Source organism: Schistocerca cancellata, chromosome 12 (assembly GCF_023864275.1).
Source record: "Schistocerca cancellata isolate TAMUIC-IGC-003103 chromosome 12, iqSchCanc2.1, whole genome shotgun sequence".
Lineage (NCBI taxonomy): Eukaryota > Metazoa > Arthropoda > Insecta > Orthoptera > Acrididae > Schistocerca > Schistocerca cancellata.
Window position 1 is genome coordinate 73,448,895 of NC_064637.1, and position 16,309 is coordinate 73,465,203.

The 16,309-nt window shown below is 42.6% G+C and overlaps 1 protein-coding gene across 1 annotated transcript in view; it reads left to right on the forward strand.

Annotated features, from left to right (window-relative positions):
• The window catches only part of LOC126109721 (aminopeptidase N-like), a 222,875-nt gene that overhangs the window by 180,048 nt on the left and 26,518 nt on the right, over positions 1 to 16,309 (forward strand). Inside the window, exons 14-15 of the mRNA XM_049914775.1 lie at positions 4,384 to 4,667; positions 9,624 to 9,814. Coding sequence (XP_049770732.1) covers positions 4,384 to 4,667; positions 9,624 to 9,814 — 475 coding nt within the window. The remainder of the gene's footprint in view (positions 1 to 4,383; positions 4,668 to 9,623; positions 9,815 to 16,309) is intronic.

Below are 16,309 nucleotides of genomic sequence, written 5' to 3' on the forward strand. Positions count from 1 at the left end.
TGCCCCATCAACTGACATGGTAGAGCTGTTGCTGGTGTCCAAAGCAGGTGTCTGTCGAGTCTGAATCTGCCTCTTCTGATATATCCTCAGAACCGTGTGATGAAATTTCACTGTCATGTGTGGTTGAAGTTGAATAATGATGCTCTGAATAGCTTTGTCCATCAGAGTGTCACTGTGCCAGTATTCATCCATAATAGTTTTCACTTCATCACTCACCTTCATCTAGTCATGTTTGCTACTGACATTTTTTGATGAAACTTTCTGTTTCATTAAATTCGAGATAAGTTTGATGGGGGTCAGATCACTGTTGTAAGGTGGAAGGCAAGATGTGTTAAGCACTTTATTTTCGTTAACATTGTCTAATACCACAGTATTTCCAGCTTAAATATTTCGTATTAGGTGCTCTTGCAACCATTTTATATGATTTTCACTGTTCATTTCATTGTGGTTATCTTCCAATGTTGATCTCAAATCATAGATGAGGTCTGCACCCTCAGTGAACCACATTTCTCTTGCCGCATGAACCACTAATACCCTTTGTCCAGAACTTTCATTTTTCCATGCTTCTAGTATGTCACTATGCTGCCAACATTATTGACAGTATAGTGTGTATGCACCCATGTTTCATCAGTAAACATGACGTGTTTCGTCACACCTTTCTCATTTTCTCTCCAAATTCTAAAAAATCTTGCACGACATGCTACAGTGTCCTCCCTCTCAACCAGAAATGTTTGTCTGTTTTTGCATTTTTTTAAAAATGAAACACTTTACCCTTCAAAATTTTCCATGACATGGTTTGGTTTCCCTGTGGCATTAATGTTTGTGTCCTCCTTCACCCAACTGTAAAGCTTTCGAAGAGTGAGTGTTTCCCTTTTAATGTCATAGTAGTCTAAGAACTTTTTTTCCTGTAAACACTTATCAAAGTCATGGAGACTTTTCATTTAAGAATGCTTCAAAGCACCTTCCATGTAGTGGATAGTGCGATGTTCAATTCTCGTGACACAGTATTCGCATTGCCTGATGATCAGGAATTGTGCACAACGTTGTCTGCTATAACAACAGTGATTTCATCAACCACTCGTGGTGCAACTGGTTGTCGGCCTATTCCCAGAGCGACCCCCAGTTCTCCAGTTGATTCGAACTTCATCATGCACCACACAGCAAGTGGAGGAAGAGGACTTGTCCATAATCCTTTCAGCCCGAAGTGCAGCTGCAGCATTTTTGTTGTTTTGATAACTGAACTTCACCTGTAATGTCCTCCTCCTTTTTCCAAGCTCATGTTTACACGTCAACAAGTGCACTGCGACTGGTCAGGTGTGTGAGACTGAATCATGATGACTGATTGTGGCACCTGGTGGCCATAGTTGGAACTGGACGGTGGCTCTGTGATGCATGGAAATCGTGCACCGCAACCTCTGGACATGAATGCCACCAAGTTCGGTACTGGTATGGTAATTTGTTTCTGTGTTGTAACATGTTAAATAGGGAATGCTTAATCACATAACCATTCAGTATATTATATTCCCGGAAGCAATATCTCTGGTCGGTGCTAGTTTTTGAGCTTCAGTATTTGCAAAATCCTTGAAAGTTTTAATAAATTTGATTCAACTTAAAGGAGGGCCCAACTAAACAAGTGAGTCCAAAGTGCTAGAAGCCTGTCACTCATATAAAACGGATCTGTTGGCTGTGTTTAATATGTAAATTAAAACTGGTAAGGTATGATGATAATCCCAAATGTAAGGCCTCTTATATGATTAGGCATACAAACAACCTTTTATTTTCTGTAGTATCTACATCAGTTAAATGTTGAAGAATGCTTTATTTTTCTACATAATCGCCATTTTGGTTGATGCATTTTAGTAGACACTGTGGCAGTTCTGCAATGCCCACGGCATACCAGCTCACCACCATGTCCTACAGAAAGTGCTGAACCTTGTAATTGGAGTGGAACCACTGTCCAGACCCTTGTTTCTTCAACTTAGGGAACAGATGGTAGTCACTTTGTGCAAGCCTGGTCTGTATGGTGAGTGTTTGGTATTCCAACCAAAGTTTTGCAGGACACTGACGTTTTGATGGGTGATGATGGGGCGGGCATTGTTGCGGATTCTTCCATCCTCGTTCAGCATCCTTTTTCTCCAGTTCTGAATTGCCCTTCTTAGTTTTTCCAGTGTTTCATAGTAACTGCCAGTGTTTATAGTTCTCTCATCTGGCAGAAAGTTTATCAACAATTGTTCATACACTTCTGGTTACAAAACACAGTTGCCACGCCTTTAATGGCAGACTGTTTGTTTGGATTTTCGAAGAGGGATGCTGCCATTTGCATGAGTGTTGTTTCGTCTCAAATATAAAGTGGAATGCTGAGATTTCATCTCAAGTGACAATCAAGTCCGAGAATTTTTTCACCTGTATACTGATGCAGAAAGCTGCGGGAAGAATCAACTCGCTGTTTGTGGTCTTCCGTCAGCATACTTGGTAGTACCCATTTTGCACACACCTTCCGACATTGCAACTTCCATTAAAATCCTGTGACTGTGAAATCTCAGACACTAAACTGCAGAGAGCACCCAGAATGATCTGATCTTTATGCACGATTTCTTCAACCTTTGGGACTATCTTGTCAGAAATTGATGGCATACTGCTCCTTTCTTTGTCATGGATTTCTGTATATCCAGAGGTGAACTCTCTACACTTCGTGCAAAAGTTTTTGACATCCATACACTTCTATCAGTTGGTGATGAATTTCAACCAGTTAAAAAATCGAGTAATAGCAAACTTTGCACTTGGTGGAGCGTTCAACATTTTGAATGGCTGTGAAGTTGAGAATGAGCTTCAAAGTAAAGTGCTTGCATTCTTAGTTGAGAGTGGAATAAGCACCAGTCACAGGAGCATGGCCAACATCTACACAAATAGTTTCCCTGTGTCCCCAGTGCTTTGGAGGTATTTCTTTTGGGATTGCCCTTGTGTCATTACATGTCTCACAGATAGTTTGTCTGGAGCACTCGAAATTATTTCGCTTCACATTCTTCAAAGTTTATGGTTCCAGCATGATGGTGTGACTACACACTATGGAAAAAATGAGAGACATTATTTAAGCAGAGCCATTCCCAGGAAATGGATAAATGATGAAGGTTTTGCTCTATGGCTTTTGCATTCCCCTGGATTTCTCCCTATGGGTGCAGTTGATGCGGCACGTTTGTTCTACTCGGCCGATGAAAGTGGATTAACTGATAGCATACTTCCATGCTGCTACTGTGATTGCAGATGCACTCTACTTCAAAGAGTTCAGGAAAGCACGATCCAGTAAATAGCTAAATTTTTGGAACATCAGCTCTGAAGAATATGTGCGCTTTTGAAAGATGTACTGTCATTTGTACTATTTTTATTTGTACTATTTAATATTTTAAAACTGGCAGCTCTTACTGAATGTAGTATTTACTTTTATCATATCCACATTGAGAAGTCTTGTAGTTACTACTGTCCTATGACTGGTAATTTATTTTCAACTGATTATTACTATTCATGTCCGCCCCTGGTAGCTGAGTGGTCAGTGTAACAGAATGTCAATCCTAAGGGCTCGGGTCTGATTCCCGGCTTCCTAATCATCATCATTTCATCCCCATTGATGCGCAAGTCACCGAAGTGGCGTCAAATCGAAAGACTTGCACCTGGTGAACGGTCTACCCGACAGAAGGCTCTAGTCACACAACATTTATCTTATTACTATTCATGAATATTTCTGATGTATCTGACCAACAATTTTTATGTTCTACATTTAAAAAAGTGAAGTTGTAGGCTGTGTATGAGTCAAGTAATGGTGTATCCTGCAGAATTATTGGGCTAATCAAAGTTAGGGGGGAAAATAAAATTGCAAAACTCAACCCACTGTAGCTGCTCAGTGCTGCATAAAAATGCTTTACATAGGTGTCATAATATATCACCAAGTTACCTTCCTGCCTAGTCTGTGCTACTTTTCAAGCTTTAGCATTTGCAAAATCCTTGAAGGTATTCCGATTTCCATTCATTTTAAAGAAGAGTCAAATGAAGCTACTCTGTGCTGCTTTCAAGCTTTAGCATTCACAAAATTCCTGAAGGTGTTCTGATTTAGATTCATTTTAAAGGAGGGTCAAATTAAGCAAGTGAGCCACAAGATTTTAGAAGCCTGTCATTCATGTAAAACAGATCTGTTGGCTGTGTTTATATGTTAGTGATCAGCCTTGGGCATCCCAGATACCCCCCTCCCTCTTCGCCTGTGGAACTGGTGAAGCCCTTGCATCCTAGGATATTTTTCTGCGTCTCTCACAGGGTACGGTACATTCGGAGGCCGGGAGCTCTGTCGGCATTGGCACTGTTGCCCACACTTACACGGATGGCATTTTTCCACAGGCTACTACCGGGTGAACTACGACACGACCAACTGGGAACTGCTGGTGCGGCAGCTGGCGACAGCTCCGCTGCAGCTGCCGACGTCGACACGCGCACAGCTCATCTCGGACTCGCTGTCATTGGCCCGGGCTGGCGCCCTTCCCTACGGCATCGCACTCAACCTGACACGCTACCTGCGCGACAGCCGCGCCGAAGTCAGTCTTGTGCCGTGGCAGGCTTTCCTGGACGGCACACTGCACCTCGAGGCTGGGCTCAGCCTCACGCCCACCTATGTGCCGCTCAAGGTCAGTCATATTACAAGCGATGTAAAATACAAAGTTAACTGTGTCATCATCATTGTAAAATTTTAGTTTCCCAGGTACTGTTAATGAGGCTTTTCCACTTCTTTTGTCCATGTAGAACCTATCAGAGCCAATACCGCCCATAGTCCTTCCTCTGGCAATGAGGTCTTCCTCAATCTTATCCAAGTGATGGCTTCTGGGTCTCTGTACTGGGAATTTTCCTTCCTCCTCTCTTTCTGTATTACTTTGGGCTGTTCTTTTATTCTGAACCTCATTAAGTTCCGGTATCATTGTAGCCTGGATGTGCTGATTAACTCTAAAATGGATTTCTTGATTCCAGCATTCTTCCTCACATCCACATTCTGTAGCTTATTCATCTTAGTCTTTTGGATGATAGATCCAAGGAATTCCATTCCTGATGCCTGAAGCCTCGATATTTCTCTTTTTGTGAAAAAAGGACCAAAAGCATGGTCAGGGACAACCATGGTACTCTCTCTCTGTCTCTCTCCCTCCCTCCTCCCTTCCCCCCCTCTCCCCACTCCTTCCCTCCCCCCACCCCCCACACACACCACTTATATGGAGTAGCAGATCATGCCAACTCTTGACTGAAAACAATTCCTTGTGTCCAACACAAAGCTGAGGACGTATCCAACAAATAGTTGAGGACATGAGTGCAAGTGCTACCTTGAGATGAAGAGTTAGTCACGAGGGAGAAATTTGTGATTTGCCACATCAAACCAGTTAGGGGGATGATTACTCTTAAAAAAAGTGGAGTGACTATCTGGAAAATAACCTCCACTTTGATGTAGCATAGGGTCTTGGCGGCAGAGGGGGGGGGGGGGGGGGATGGCAACAGGCTCTACTTGCAATGACCCACACAGTAGGTCAGTGTAATTAAATCTGTGTACCTGACCGGGACTGCTAAAAGTAGCAGAGGTACAGAAGGAATTGAAGTTGCAACTGCTGGTCATAATTAGTGCCCAGATGGTCAGTAAGAGCGTTGACTGTGAAAGACAAGCTTCCAGGTTCCTGTCCCAGTTCAGCACGCACACATTTAATCTGCCAGAAAATTTCAAAACAGTGTACTGCAGATGAAGATTAATTATAGCTCAGGGTGGTTACTGATGTGATTGTGTGAAATCAGCATTGCTTTCCATTCACTTGGAATAGCTACTCAGAATGAGAATTTAATTTAAAATCCCACCATATACAAAATTTGTTCTGCAATACATTATTCAGGGTAAGAGAGAGAGAGAAGGAGAGAGTGTTGTGCTTACTTTGGAAGAAATATTTTGAAAGCTTAAATTTTTTACCAGTCTTTCCCATTGTGCTCACTGCAACTGAACATCCTCTCTATGTGGTGAGTAGCAGTCTTTCCTTTCCATATTGTTGTTATTCTATCCTGAACTTTCCATTGCTTGACTTCAATATGCTGTAGTAACACTCATCAATAAAAGTGAAGATAAGCAAACAAGCTCTGCTTATGCACATACTTCACTTTTTCCTGTTGACACTATATGATCAAAGTTATCTGAACACCTGTTAGTGGACATTAATATGGGATGTGTCCAGCCTTCCCCTTTATGACAGCTTGAACCCTGCAAGAGGCATTTCCAGTGAGATGTGTGAATGGCTGTGGGGGAATGGCAGCCTGTTCTTCTTCAAGAGCCAAAACCAGAGAAGATAGTGATGTTCGACACTTGGGTCTTAGGTGAAGTCAACATTCTAACTCATCCTGCACGTGTTACACTGGGTTCAGATAGGTACTCTGGACAGGGCAGTACATTTCAGGAATCTTATATTATCCACAAACCAAACAGATGCTTCTTTACGAGAAACTGCATTGCCATGCCGATAGAAACAGTTGTCATCTCCAAACTGCTTCCATACTCTATTCAGCATTCATTGCTATAAAATGTGTTCTTATCATTCCACATTTAGTGTTCTTTTAAGAGCAATAAATAAACCACAAACTAAGCGTGTGAAAGACCCCCATACCATAATGCCACCTCCCTCGTACATCACTGTTGTCACTACACATGAAGGGAGGTAACATTTTTCAGGAATTTCCCAAATCCTTCTATCGCATTACCATACAGTATAGCATGATTTGTCACTCGAAGTCACTTGCTTCCAGCCATCCAGTGGCATCACACGTTACACCACCTCGAGCATTGCTTAGTCCTGAGTAAAGAAATGAGTGGCTTACACTATTCTTTCTAACTCTGTACCCAAAGTCATTGTTATAGCTGGACTGCTGGTGGCACTTTGGAACATGTGAGTGATTTCTTCTGCTGATTTCATTGCAATTTTTATTCGACTTGGTGGGGACCTCACATGCTTGATCAATATTCAAGTATGGCTGACATTGGTGTTCTATATGCTATCTCCTTCTATCATTTATAGACGAATGATACTTTCCTAAAATTCTCCTGATAAACCAAAGTCAACCATTCATCTTCTGTACTACTGTCCTCACATGTTCATTTCATTTCATATTGCTCTGCAACATTAAAACTCATCCCAATTGTCTCAAGCAGCACACTACTAATGCTTTTTTTAGAATATTATGGTTTTCCTACTCATCTGCATTAACCTTCATTTTGCTACATTCAGGGCGAGCTGCCTCTCATCGAACCAACTAGTTGTCGAAGCTATCCTGCAATCTCTTACATTCAGTCAATGATGACACTGTCCTGTACACTATAGCACCATCAGCAAACAGCTGCAGATTGCTGCCCACCCTTTCCATCAGATCATTTATATGTATAAAGGGTCACACTTCCCTGGGGCACTCCTGATGACACCCTTGCCTATGATGAACAGTCACCGTCAATGAAAACATACTGGGCTCTATTACTTAAGAAGTCTTCAAGCCACTCACATATCTGGGAGCCAGTTCTATATGCTCATACCGTCATTAACAATCTGCGGTGAGCTATGGTGTCAAACACTTTACGGAAGTCTGGATATATGAAATCTGCCTGTTGCCTTTCATCCATTGTTCACAGGAAGTCATGTAAGAAAAGGGCAAACAGTTTTGCACGTGTGATGCTTTCTAAATCCACGCTGGTTTGTGGATAGAAGCTGTTCTGTCATAATTAAATTTATCAAGCAATGGTAACTACAAGTAGGAATATGAACCATGTAGGAAAAGGTAGATTGCTACTTACTGTAAAGAAGACACGTTAAATTGTAGATGGGCACAATTAAGACACTTATACAAAGCTTTCAGCCACAGCCTTCATTGGCAAAAGAGAAACATACACCATTCATACACACAAGCAAGCACACCTCATGCACATGTGATAGACAACTCCATCAGCTCGGGCTATAATGCATTTGGGCCCGAGCTGCCAGAGTTAGCAATTGTGTGTGCATGAGGTGTGCTTGCTTGTGTGTATGAATGGTGTATGTTTCTCTTCTGCAAATGTAGACTGTTGCAGAAAGCTCTGAGTAAGTCTCTTTTTAATTGTGCCTGTCTGCAACGTAACATGTCTTCTTTACTGTAAGTAGCAATCTATCTTTTCCTACATTGTGCAAGGAAATTTGTTATATTCGAACACAGAATATGTCCGAGAATTCTGCAGCAAATCGATGTTAAGGATATTGGTCCACAATTCTGCGGGCCCACTCTTTCGCTCTTTCGCCCTTCTTACTTGCAGGATGTGGTATCGTAAAGAGCTTGCATTGCTATAGCAGAATCGGCAACACAAGTAGATACCACATACATTAGCGAGAGCTTGCTGCAACCTGCAACAATGTATGAGAAGCGCTCTTAAATATTATGCCTTCCTTCTCAGTATAGCAACGGCCTCGTGCTGAGGCCGGTATAGTGTCGAGCATGCGAGAACTCAGCTACAGCAGTCAGTGTCATCATCTAGGACCCCCAAGATAGTTAAAGTTTCTGGTGGACTTGTTCATTTAAATGTGGAACATTGTACTGCAAGAGAACAGTTTGTTAATCTGTGCACCAGGTGATGTTTTAATAGTCAGTAGCGGTTGTAACATATCAAGCAACCCTGTACAGTAGATCTATGTGAAAGTTGTAAATCTTTTATTCATTAATGTAATGAAGTGAACTATTATTTCATGGGTTCTAATGTGATAAGGTTTCTCCCATGGCAATGAAAGAACCCACAGTTGTAGCTGGATGAAAGTAGTTTTGCCTGGTCACCACACAGGAGTCACCTGCACTTTTTTGCAGTCATTTGGGACTTGGCACGGGGTGAAAGATTCATGATGAATGCAAAGCTAAGTAAGGGGCCAATGATGTAGAGTACTCTCTTTAAAACCAAACTAGTTTTACATCTGGTGATGCGTTTGTTTTCAACTCTTCCAGTTACTTCTATATGCCAGCGATGTCCCTTACTGTGCCCTAAATAAGGGAGTCTGTGCATCGGTCGAACCACAGTACAATTTTACGATCCTCCAGAATGAATGATTTATTAAATGCAAAATTTAAAACTTCAGCAAGTGCAAAATTTAAAACTTCAGCAGTTCTTTGCTGTCCTCTATTGCTGCAGCAGACTGGTTGATGAGCAACTAGTCAGAATCCTCAGATGTGATTAGTGATTTTATTTTAAGGCCAGAATTTATCTTCTCTGCAAGATGGTTTGTTAACATATACAGTGGAAGTTGGATGTTCACGCATAGATCTTTTTATAGGCACACAAATTTCTACTGACACACACACACACACACACACACACACACACACACACACACACACACACACACACACACACTACTGTTTCACTACTGTGATATGACAAAAAGTTTGTAAACGTACATTATAACTGTTTTTATTTAAAGGTAGCTAATTGCACAAAACTCTTGTACTTACAATGCCTTTAAATATGACTTTCATATTAGAAAAAAATGTGCTATGATATTTTGTAAAAAGTGATCGTAAGTTTATGAATGTGCCAGTATTTTCACTAGTTGATTCACTTGCAGAGGTATATGCTGAGCGTTCTGATGCCATTACTCGAGCGGCTGCATCTGGACCCTCAGCCCACTGACAGCCTGCCCACGAAACAACTGAGGGCACGTGTACTCTCCAGGGCGCTCCGCCTTGAGGCACGTAATGTCACTGACTGGGCGGAAAGGCTGTTCGCACGGTGGATGGCAGCACCTACCAATTACACGTGAGTCACTTGCTTCCATCTAACTGTGTCCAACAAACCTTGTAACATTACTGACACATGGTTGCCTCATTACTGTCCATTCAGTGGCTGCTAGGTGCATAAACAATTTGTAAAGAATTACAGTAAAAGCCAACAAAGCTAATTTACAATTGAATCACATTTATTGTAACTTGTCACACTGATGATGATGGGCTTGCAAGTAATGAGATCCACAACCATCACAAAATGATCAGTCGTGCGCTGAACCTTCAAGCAGTGTGACTTGGATAAATGTGTGGGTATCAATAGTTAATGCAGACTGACTCCTGAATGTGCACTTGCTGTCTCTACAAGAGCTTGACACTGACAGACTGTATGAACATTATTCAGTTAAGGCTCTAATTAGGCTTTATTTAAGTCTGTATCTGAGGGAACCTTTATGGAAAATGTGAAATATTTCACTCTAGTCTGTTTAAAAGTACTTGATACTTGACACCTGTCACTAGCCACTACTGTGTTGCCACATCAGCTACCAGCTACTGCTAGGTTATAGGTAACACATAAACACGGCAAGTCACTTCACAAACTCTGTTAATGAGTAATGTGAAGCAGTCTTGGAAGTGTCTGCCACAAGGTATGTTGGAAATGAGAGATGCACTGTCGTTTGTAGCCTTGAATCTAAATTCATATCCTAAGCTAACCACAACCTCATGATGTATAATGTGCTCAAGAAAGCAGCAGTCAATGTGGAAGAACTAAAATCACAACTGCTCTGTTCATGCCAATTACAGTTAATCTCCACAAGTAAAAACACAACAGAAAACGTTTGGCTACAGGAGTTGGAACGTTACCACAACCAATGAGCAGATTAGAAATGACAGTGGCAGATTCCAGGCAAAAAAAGAATGATACATAGAAAGATAAGAGCATGTAAAGAAGTCAGTACAGTGCTGAAAATGGCATAGCAAAGAAGTTGTAAGTTTGACTGTGATCACCCAGTTGCAGTGATGAATTGCAGCCTTCAAAAAGTCAGTTTTCATGCAGTGTTGTGGGAAGCGTATATAATGTAAGCTGATCTATGTGATTATGATAAGTACATATGTGATGCTGAATCACATTTTCTGCGGAAGTATCCAGAAGTGTTTAGTTAGTGCTGTGTATGAAATATGGGTATTTCATTAACATCATGATGAGTATGTGTTGTTTGTGGTGTGGTATGAAATGAAATTTCATGTTGCTAGAGCTGCCTGATGGGTAGACTGGTCACCTGGTGCGAGTCTTTTTAATTGACATCACTTCGGCGACTTGTGCTTTGATGGGAATGAGATGATGATGATGATGATGATGATGATGATGATGAAGACAACACAACACAACACAACACCCCATCCCTGAGCGGAGAAAATCTCCGGCTCAGACGTTAATTGAACCCGGGGCCCTGAGCATGGCATTCCGTTGCAACGACCTCGTAAGTGAACTGACCAACTATTGTGGCAGTTAGGCAACAGCAAATGGTTCGGACATGATGTTGGGTGCTCTGGTTGGAGGAAACCAGCTCCAATGCATAAAGCGTCAACTGTCGAGTAATTTTAATAAGATTTTAAATAATATTTTCTTGCAGCAAAGGTATACTTTATGGATTCTAAAAATTTAGGATTCTAAGACAAGGCCCTTGAAATTATAAGAAAACTCAGTTTTAAGATTCAAATGTCCTGGAAGTGTTACAAAAACAGTACTTGGAAAAAAAGACCTTTCTTAAATTATAGAAGTTTCAGAGAAGATAATACGTTCTTTAGAGAGAAGGAAATTAGGGGTTTTGAGTAAAGTACATCAATCTTAAAACAACTAGTTATTAGAGAGGTTGGATTTTTAAGTTCACATAGTTTTCCTTAATTGAATTTCAAATATTTCCTTAAAGAAAATATCTGTACCTGTAAATTAGACCGCAAATGACAAATGGTAGGAAAGAAAAACTGTAAAAATAATTAGAATATCTCAAGTATGCGAGGCATCTGTTTCGAGTATGCGAAACAAAAAGATAGAGAAATGTATTTGTTAGGGGTGGTATAATAGCAAGTTGAGTTAGTCCACCTTGCTAAGTTTCGACCATTGTTTTCATGTTAATTACAAGCAGTGCTTGGTACGGTAGCTCTAATAAGAGTTTATGGTAGTTTTAATAAGAGTTCATGACTATGAATGCATACCTAGCCACATTGAGCATTATAGTTTTGAATTTAGAGTAACTTCTTAAGATTCGCTTATGTCACTTCTGGTTTTTGTGATTATTTCATTCAAGAACATGTCATTCTGAGTGAAAGGGCCTCAACAGTAAATGATTAGTTCTTATTAAGTATAAATACCAGTAAAAATCTAATGTAATTTGCCACCATTTGGACTTTGCTCTTTGCGCACCTCGTCGTTTCAAGAGACAATATTATTTCTTGTAGTTTATTTGCCAGTATCAATTAGACTAATGTGACAGAGCATGTGCTAACTGATTGAGGAAGAACACTGTTTCTCACAAAGTGACCAATCTCGCATTAACTTATTGTGCTTAGTGATTTACCAGTTTTTGCTCTTTATTCAAATTCTGCAAATGAATAGATAAATACAACTAAACAATGGAGAGAGTATCAGGTTTGTCATAATTTTTCCCCCACAACTTGCTTTCTGCCGATATTCATTTTATCCTCACAACTATGTAGTTAGTCTCTTTGCAGAACATTTGAGTTGACTGCAATTGAGGTATATTCCGTATTCTGTGACTACAGTATAGAAATTGTTTCCTCAGTTTTCTCTTAACTACTATATATTTCAAGACTCAGTCACAAATATTCAAGTGAGTAAAATTTGTTCTAGTCTTAAATGACAATTTATCAAAGTCATTATTGTATGACTTCTTTTAAGATTTCTTCTGCCTTTTACCACAGACAGTATCCTCAGTAATTCTTTGTCACAGCATGAAAGCAGCAGAGAGAGGATTTGGGGGGGGGGGGGGGATAAAAATTGATTGATTGTGTAGTGAATAAATAATTGATAGCCTGGGGTTAAGTAAGGATTATGCATCAGAAGTTAGTCAATAACACTTTGTTGCTTAAATCAGCAACCATGCCTGGAAATTATATTTTAATTTTTTGGATAAAATGTCAGAGAAGAATTCTCCATGCAAGACTCATTCAGAATTCTCCATGCAAGACTCATTCATGATGCTGTAATTTTTGTTATCATTCACTTTTCTTTATTTGAAATAAATTGTTCTTTTATAGTTGTGTGTTCCATTGTTCATTTGAATGATTATTTTATCGAAGTGATGTGGAATGAGTCAATTTGCAGGATATGTATACACAATTGATGTTAACATTAATGAACACACAATTTTTTATTCCTACTTGTACTACCAGTTTTTAAATAGAAACTCATCTATGGAATAGAAAGAATTGTCCAGGAGAAATTATTTTAGGCTAGATTTAAAATTTGCTTTTCTGCTGTCAAATGTTTTAAGTTAATGAGCAAATGATCAAAAATTCTTGTTGCTGCACATTGAAATGGCCACTGAAAGCTTTAATAATAGTTAATAAAGGTCATCTTTCCCTCTGTTGTAGGTATGGACCTCAATGGTCTTCTTAAATTGTGATGGATTATTTATGATGAATTTCATTAACTACTAACATGCCTAACTCCATGGAGAGGTACCTACATAAATTCATGGATGGACACTTCATTCTTCCTCATGTCCCCCCTGCGGGTCCGGGGATTAGAATAGGCCCGAGGTATTCCTGCCTGTCGTAAGAGGCGACTAAAAGGAGTCCATCCCCCTCACAGGGGTAGTTCGCGCCTGCGTCCGGAGACGGACGGTTCCAGGACCTATAATTGTGGTCTTTTTGGTTTTTCGCTTCTCGTTTCTTCCTTCCTTTTGTTGGTTCCTTTCTTTGCTCTTCTCCACCTCACTGTCTTCCTTACTCTTTCCCTTGACTTCTCCTTGCCTTCTCATTGTCTTCTTCTCCTTGCCTTCTCATTGTCTTCTTCTCCTTGCCTTCTCATTGCCTTCTTCTCCTTGCCTTCTCATTGCCTTCTTCTCCTTGCTTTCTCATTGCCTTCTTCTCCTTGCCTTCTCTGGTCTCCGCCTCGGCGTTTGAGACAGTCTGTCCTCTTTCTCCCTCTCTCTCTTCTTTTTCCTCTTCTTCCTTCCTCCCTGTGCGTGCCTGAAGGCCAACCCACGTGTTCGCACGCGTAGCCGGTGACGGGGTAACGTGTAAGTCCCCGCCCTGGGTAGACATGTAAGGCACGCGCGTACCCCCTGGTAAAGGCCAGGCCCGGGGAGGGGTGATTGCCTGAGCTGATACCTTCTGACCATGCCGATTGGTCCCTCCGTCTGTTTCTCGGGAGGTGTGACCTGAGGTGTAAACATTCACCTAAGGCGGGAGTGCCCTCTGAGAGGGTCCCCACAAGGAAGGAGCGCGCCATCGGAGACGCTGGCAATCATGGGGGATTCCTCCGCAATGGATTCTACTCCATCGCTTTTGACTTCTGCCCAAAAACGGAAACGTGACCAGCCACCAGTGACAAAAGTACTACCGCCTGCCCCACAGTTCCTCGTCGTTTCTCGATCTGAGGACGGAAAGGATTTTTCCTCTGTCAACCCTTTCGTTATCCAGAAGGGCGTAGATGCCATAGCCGGATCTGTCAAATCTTGTACCAGGTTGCATAACGGTACCTTATTACTAGAAACTGAGAGTGTCTTTCAGGCACAAAAACTGCTTCGGGCCACACTCCTGTACACGTTCCCTGTCCGGGTGGAGGCCCACCGAACTTTGAATTCGTCTCGTGGTGTAGTCTATACTAGCTCCCTCGACGGATTGACTGACGAGGAGATTCAATCTTTCCTCGCTGAGCAGGGCGTGACGGCTGTCCATAGGGTCATGAAAAAGGTCAACAATGACCTTGTACCGACCCGGACACTTTTCTTGACCTTCGATAGTGTTAAGCTGCCATCGCGCATCAAGGCGGGCTACGAGGTTATTTCTGTTCACCCCTATGTCCCGACACCTACGCGCTGCTACCAGTGTCAGCGTTTCAATCACACTCGACAGTCTTGTTCCAGTGCGGCTAAATGTGTCACTTGTGGCAGGGATGCCCATAAGGGTGACTGTCCACCTCCGTCTCCTCGTTGTGTGAACTGTCAGGGTGACCATGCCGCATCCTCCCGCGACTGTCCTGTCTATAAGGAAGAACGCTGTATCCAAGAAATTCGGGTCAAAGAGAAAGTGTCCACCTCGGCTGCTCGCAAGCTATTGGCTAGTAGGAAGCCCGCGCTGCTCCCAGCGGGGAAATACAGTACTGTCCTCGCCTCTCCTCGGACTACCAGGGAGGTAGCAACCCAGACATGCGATCTGACCTTCAGCACCACGGTCGTCCGTTCGGCCAGTGCTAAGATCGCGCGGTCGATGTCTCCTCTTCCTCCCATCACCCCACAGACACCAGCCCCTTCATCAGCTTCTGCTAAGACGAAGACCCCGAAGTCAGATGCACGGGCCTTCAAGAAGGAACCATCCCGTGCAGACTTCCTACGTTCCTCGACCTCCCAGCCTTCGACCGGTACTTCCACCAAACGTCCTTCCAAGAAGGCTCATAGGAAGCACAGTTCTCCTTCTCCGCCACGGCGCATTTCTTCTCCTGCGCCACCCAGCGGTTGCCGCCCCAGGCCGTCATCCGTTTCGCCTGGCCGCACCGCTGGTAGCCGTACATCTGGCCGTTCACCGGCGGAGGAAGCTCCCCCTCCCGGCCATCCCCCCGAGATGGCCGGTGAACCTATGGACCCAATGGACGGTGACTGTCCGCCTACTGATAGCAGCGGCGGTGCTCGCTCGAAGCCATGCCCTCAGCGGCCTTCGAGGTGACCCCTTTTTTCATCTTCCTTTTCTTACGATGGCACTTATTCACTGGAATATTAGCAGCATTTGCTCCAACCGAGAGGACTTGAAGTTGCTGCTCCGCTTGCACCGTCTGCTCGTCGTAGCCCTCCAGGAAACGAAGCTACGCCCATGCGATCAAATTGCCTTGGCACACTACACCTCTGTGCGTTTTGACCTACCCCCTGTGGTAGGTGTCCCAGCTCATGGAGGGGTTATGTTGCTGGTCCGGGATGATATTTACTACGATCCCATCACGTTGCACACCGGCCTGCAGGCAGTTGCCATCCGCATTACTCTCCCCACTTTTACGTTTTCCTTTTGTACCGTTTACACTCCATCGTCATCTGCCGTTACCAGGGCAGACATGATGCAACTTACTGCTCAGCTACCTGCACCATTTTTGTTAACTGGAGACTTCAATGCCCACCATCCCCTTTGGGGCTCTCCAGCATCCTGCCCAAGGGGCTCCTTGTTAGCAGACCTTTTCAACCAGCTCAATCTTGTCTGCCTCAATACTGGCGCCCCTACTTTTCTTTCGGACACATCTCACACCTATTCCCATTTAGACCTCTCTATATGTACTCCCCAACTTGCACGCCGGTTT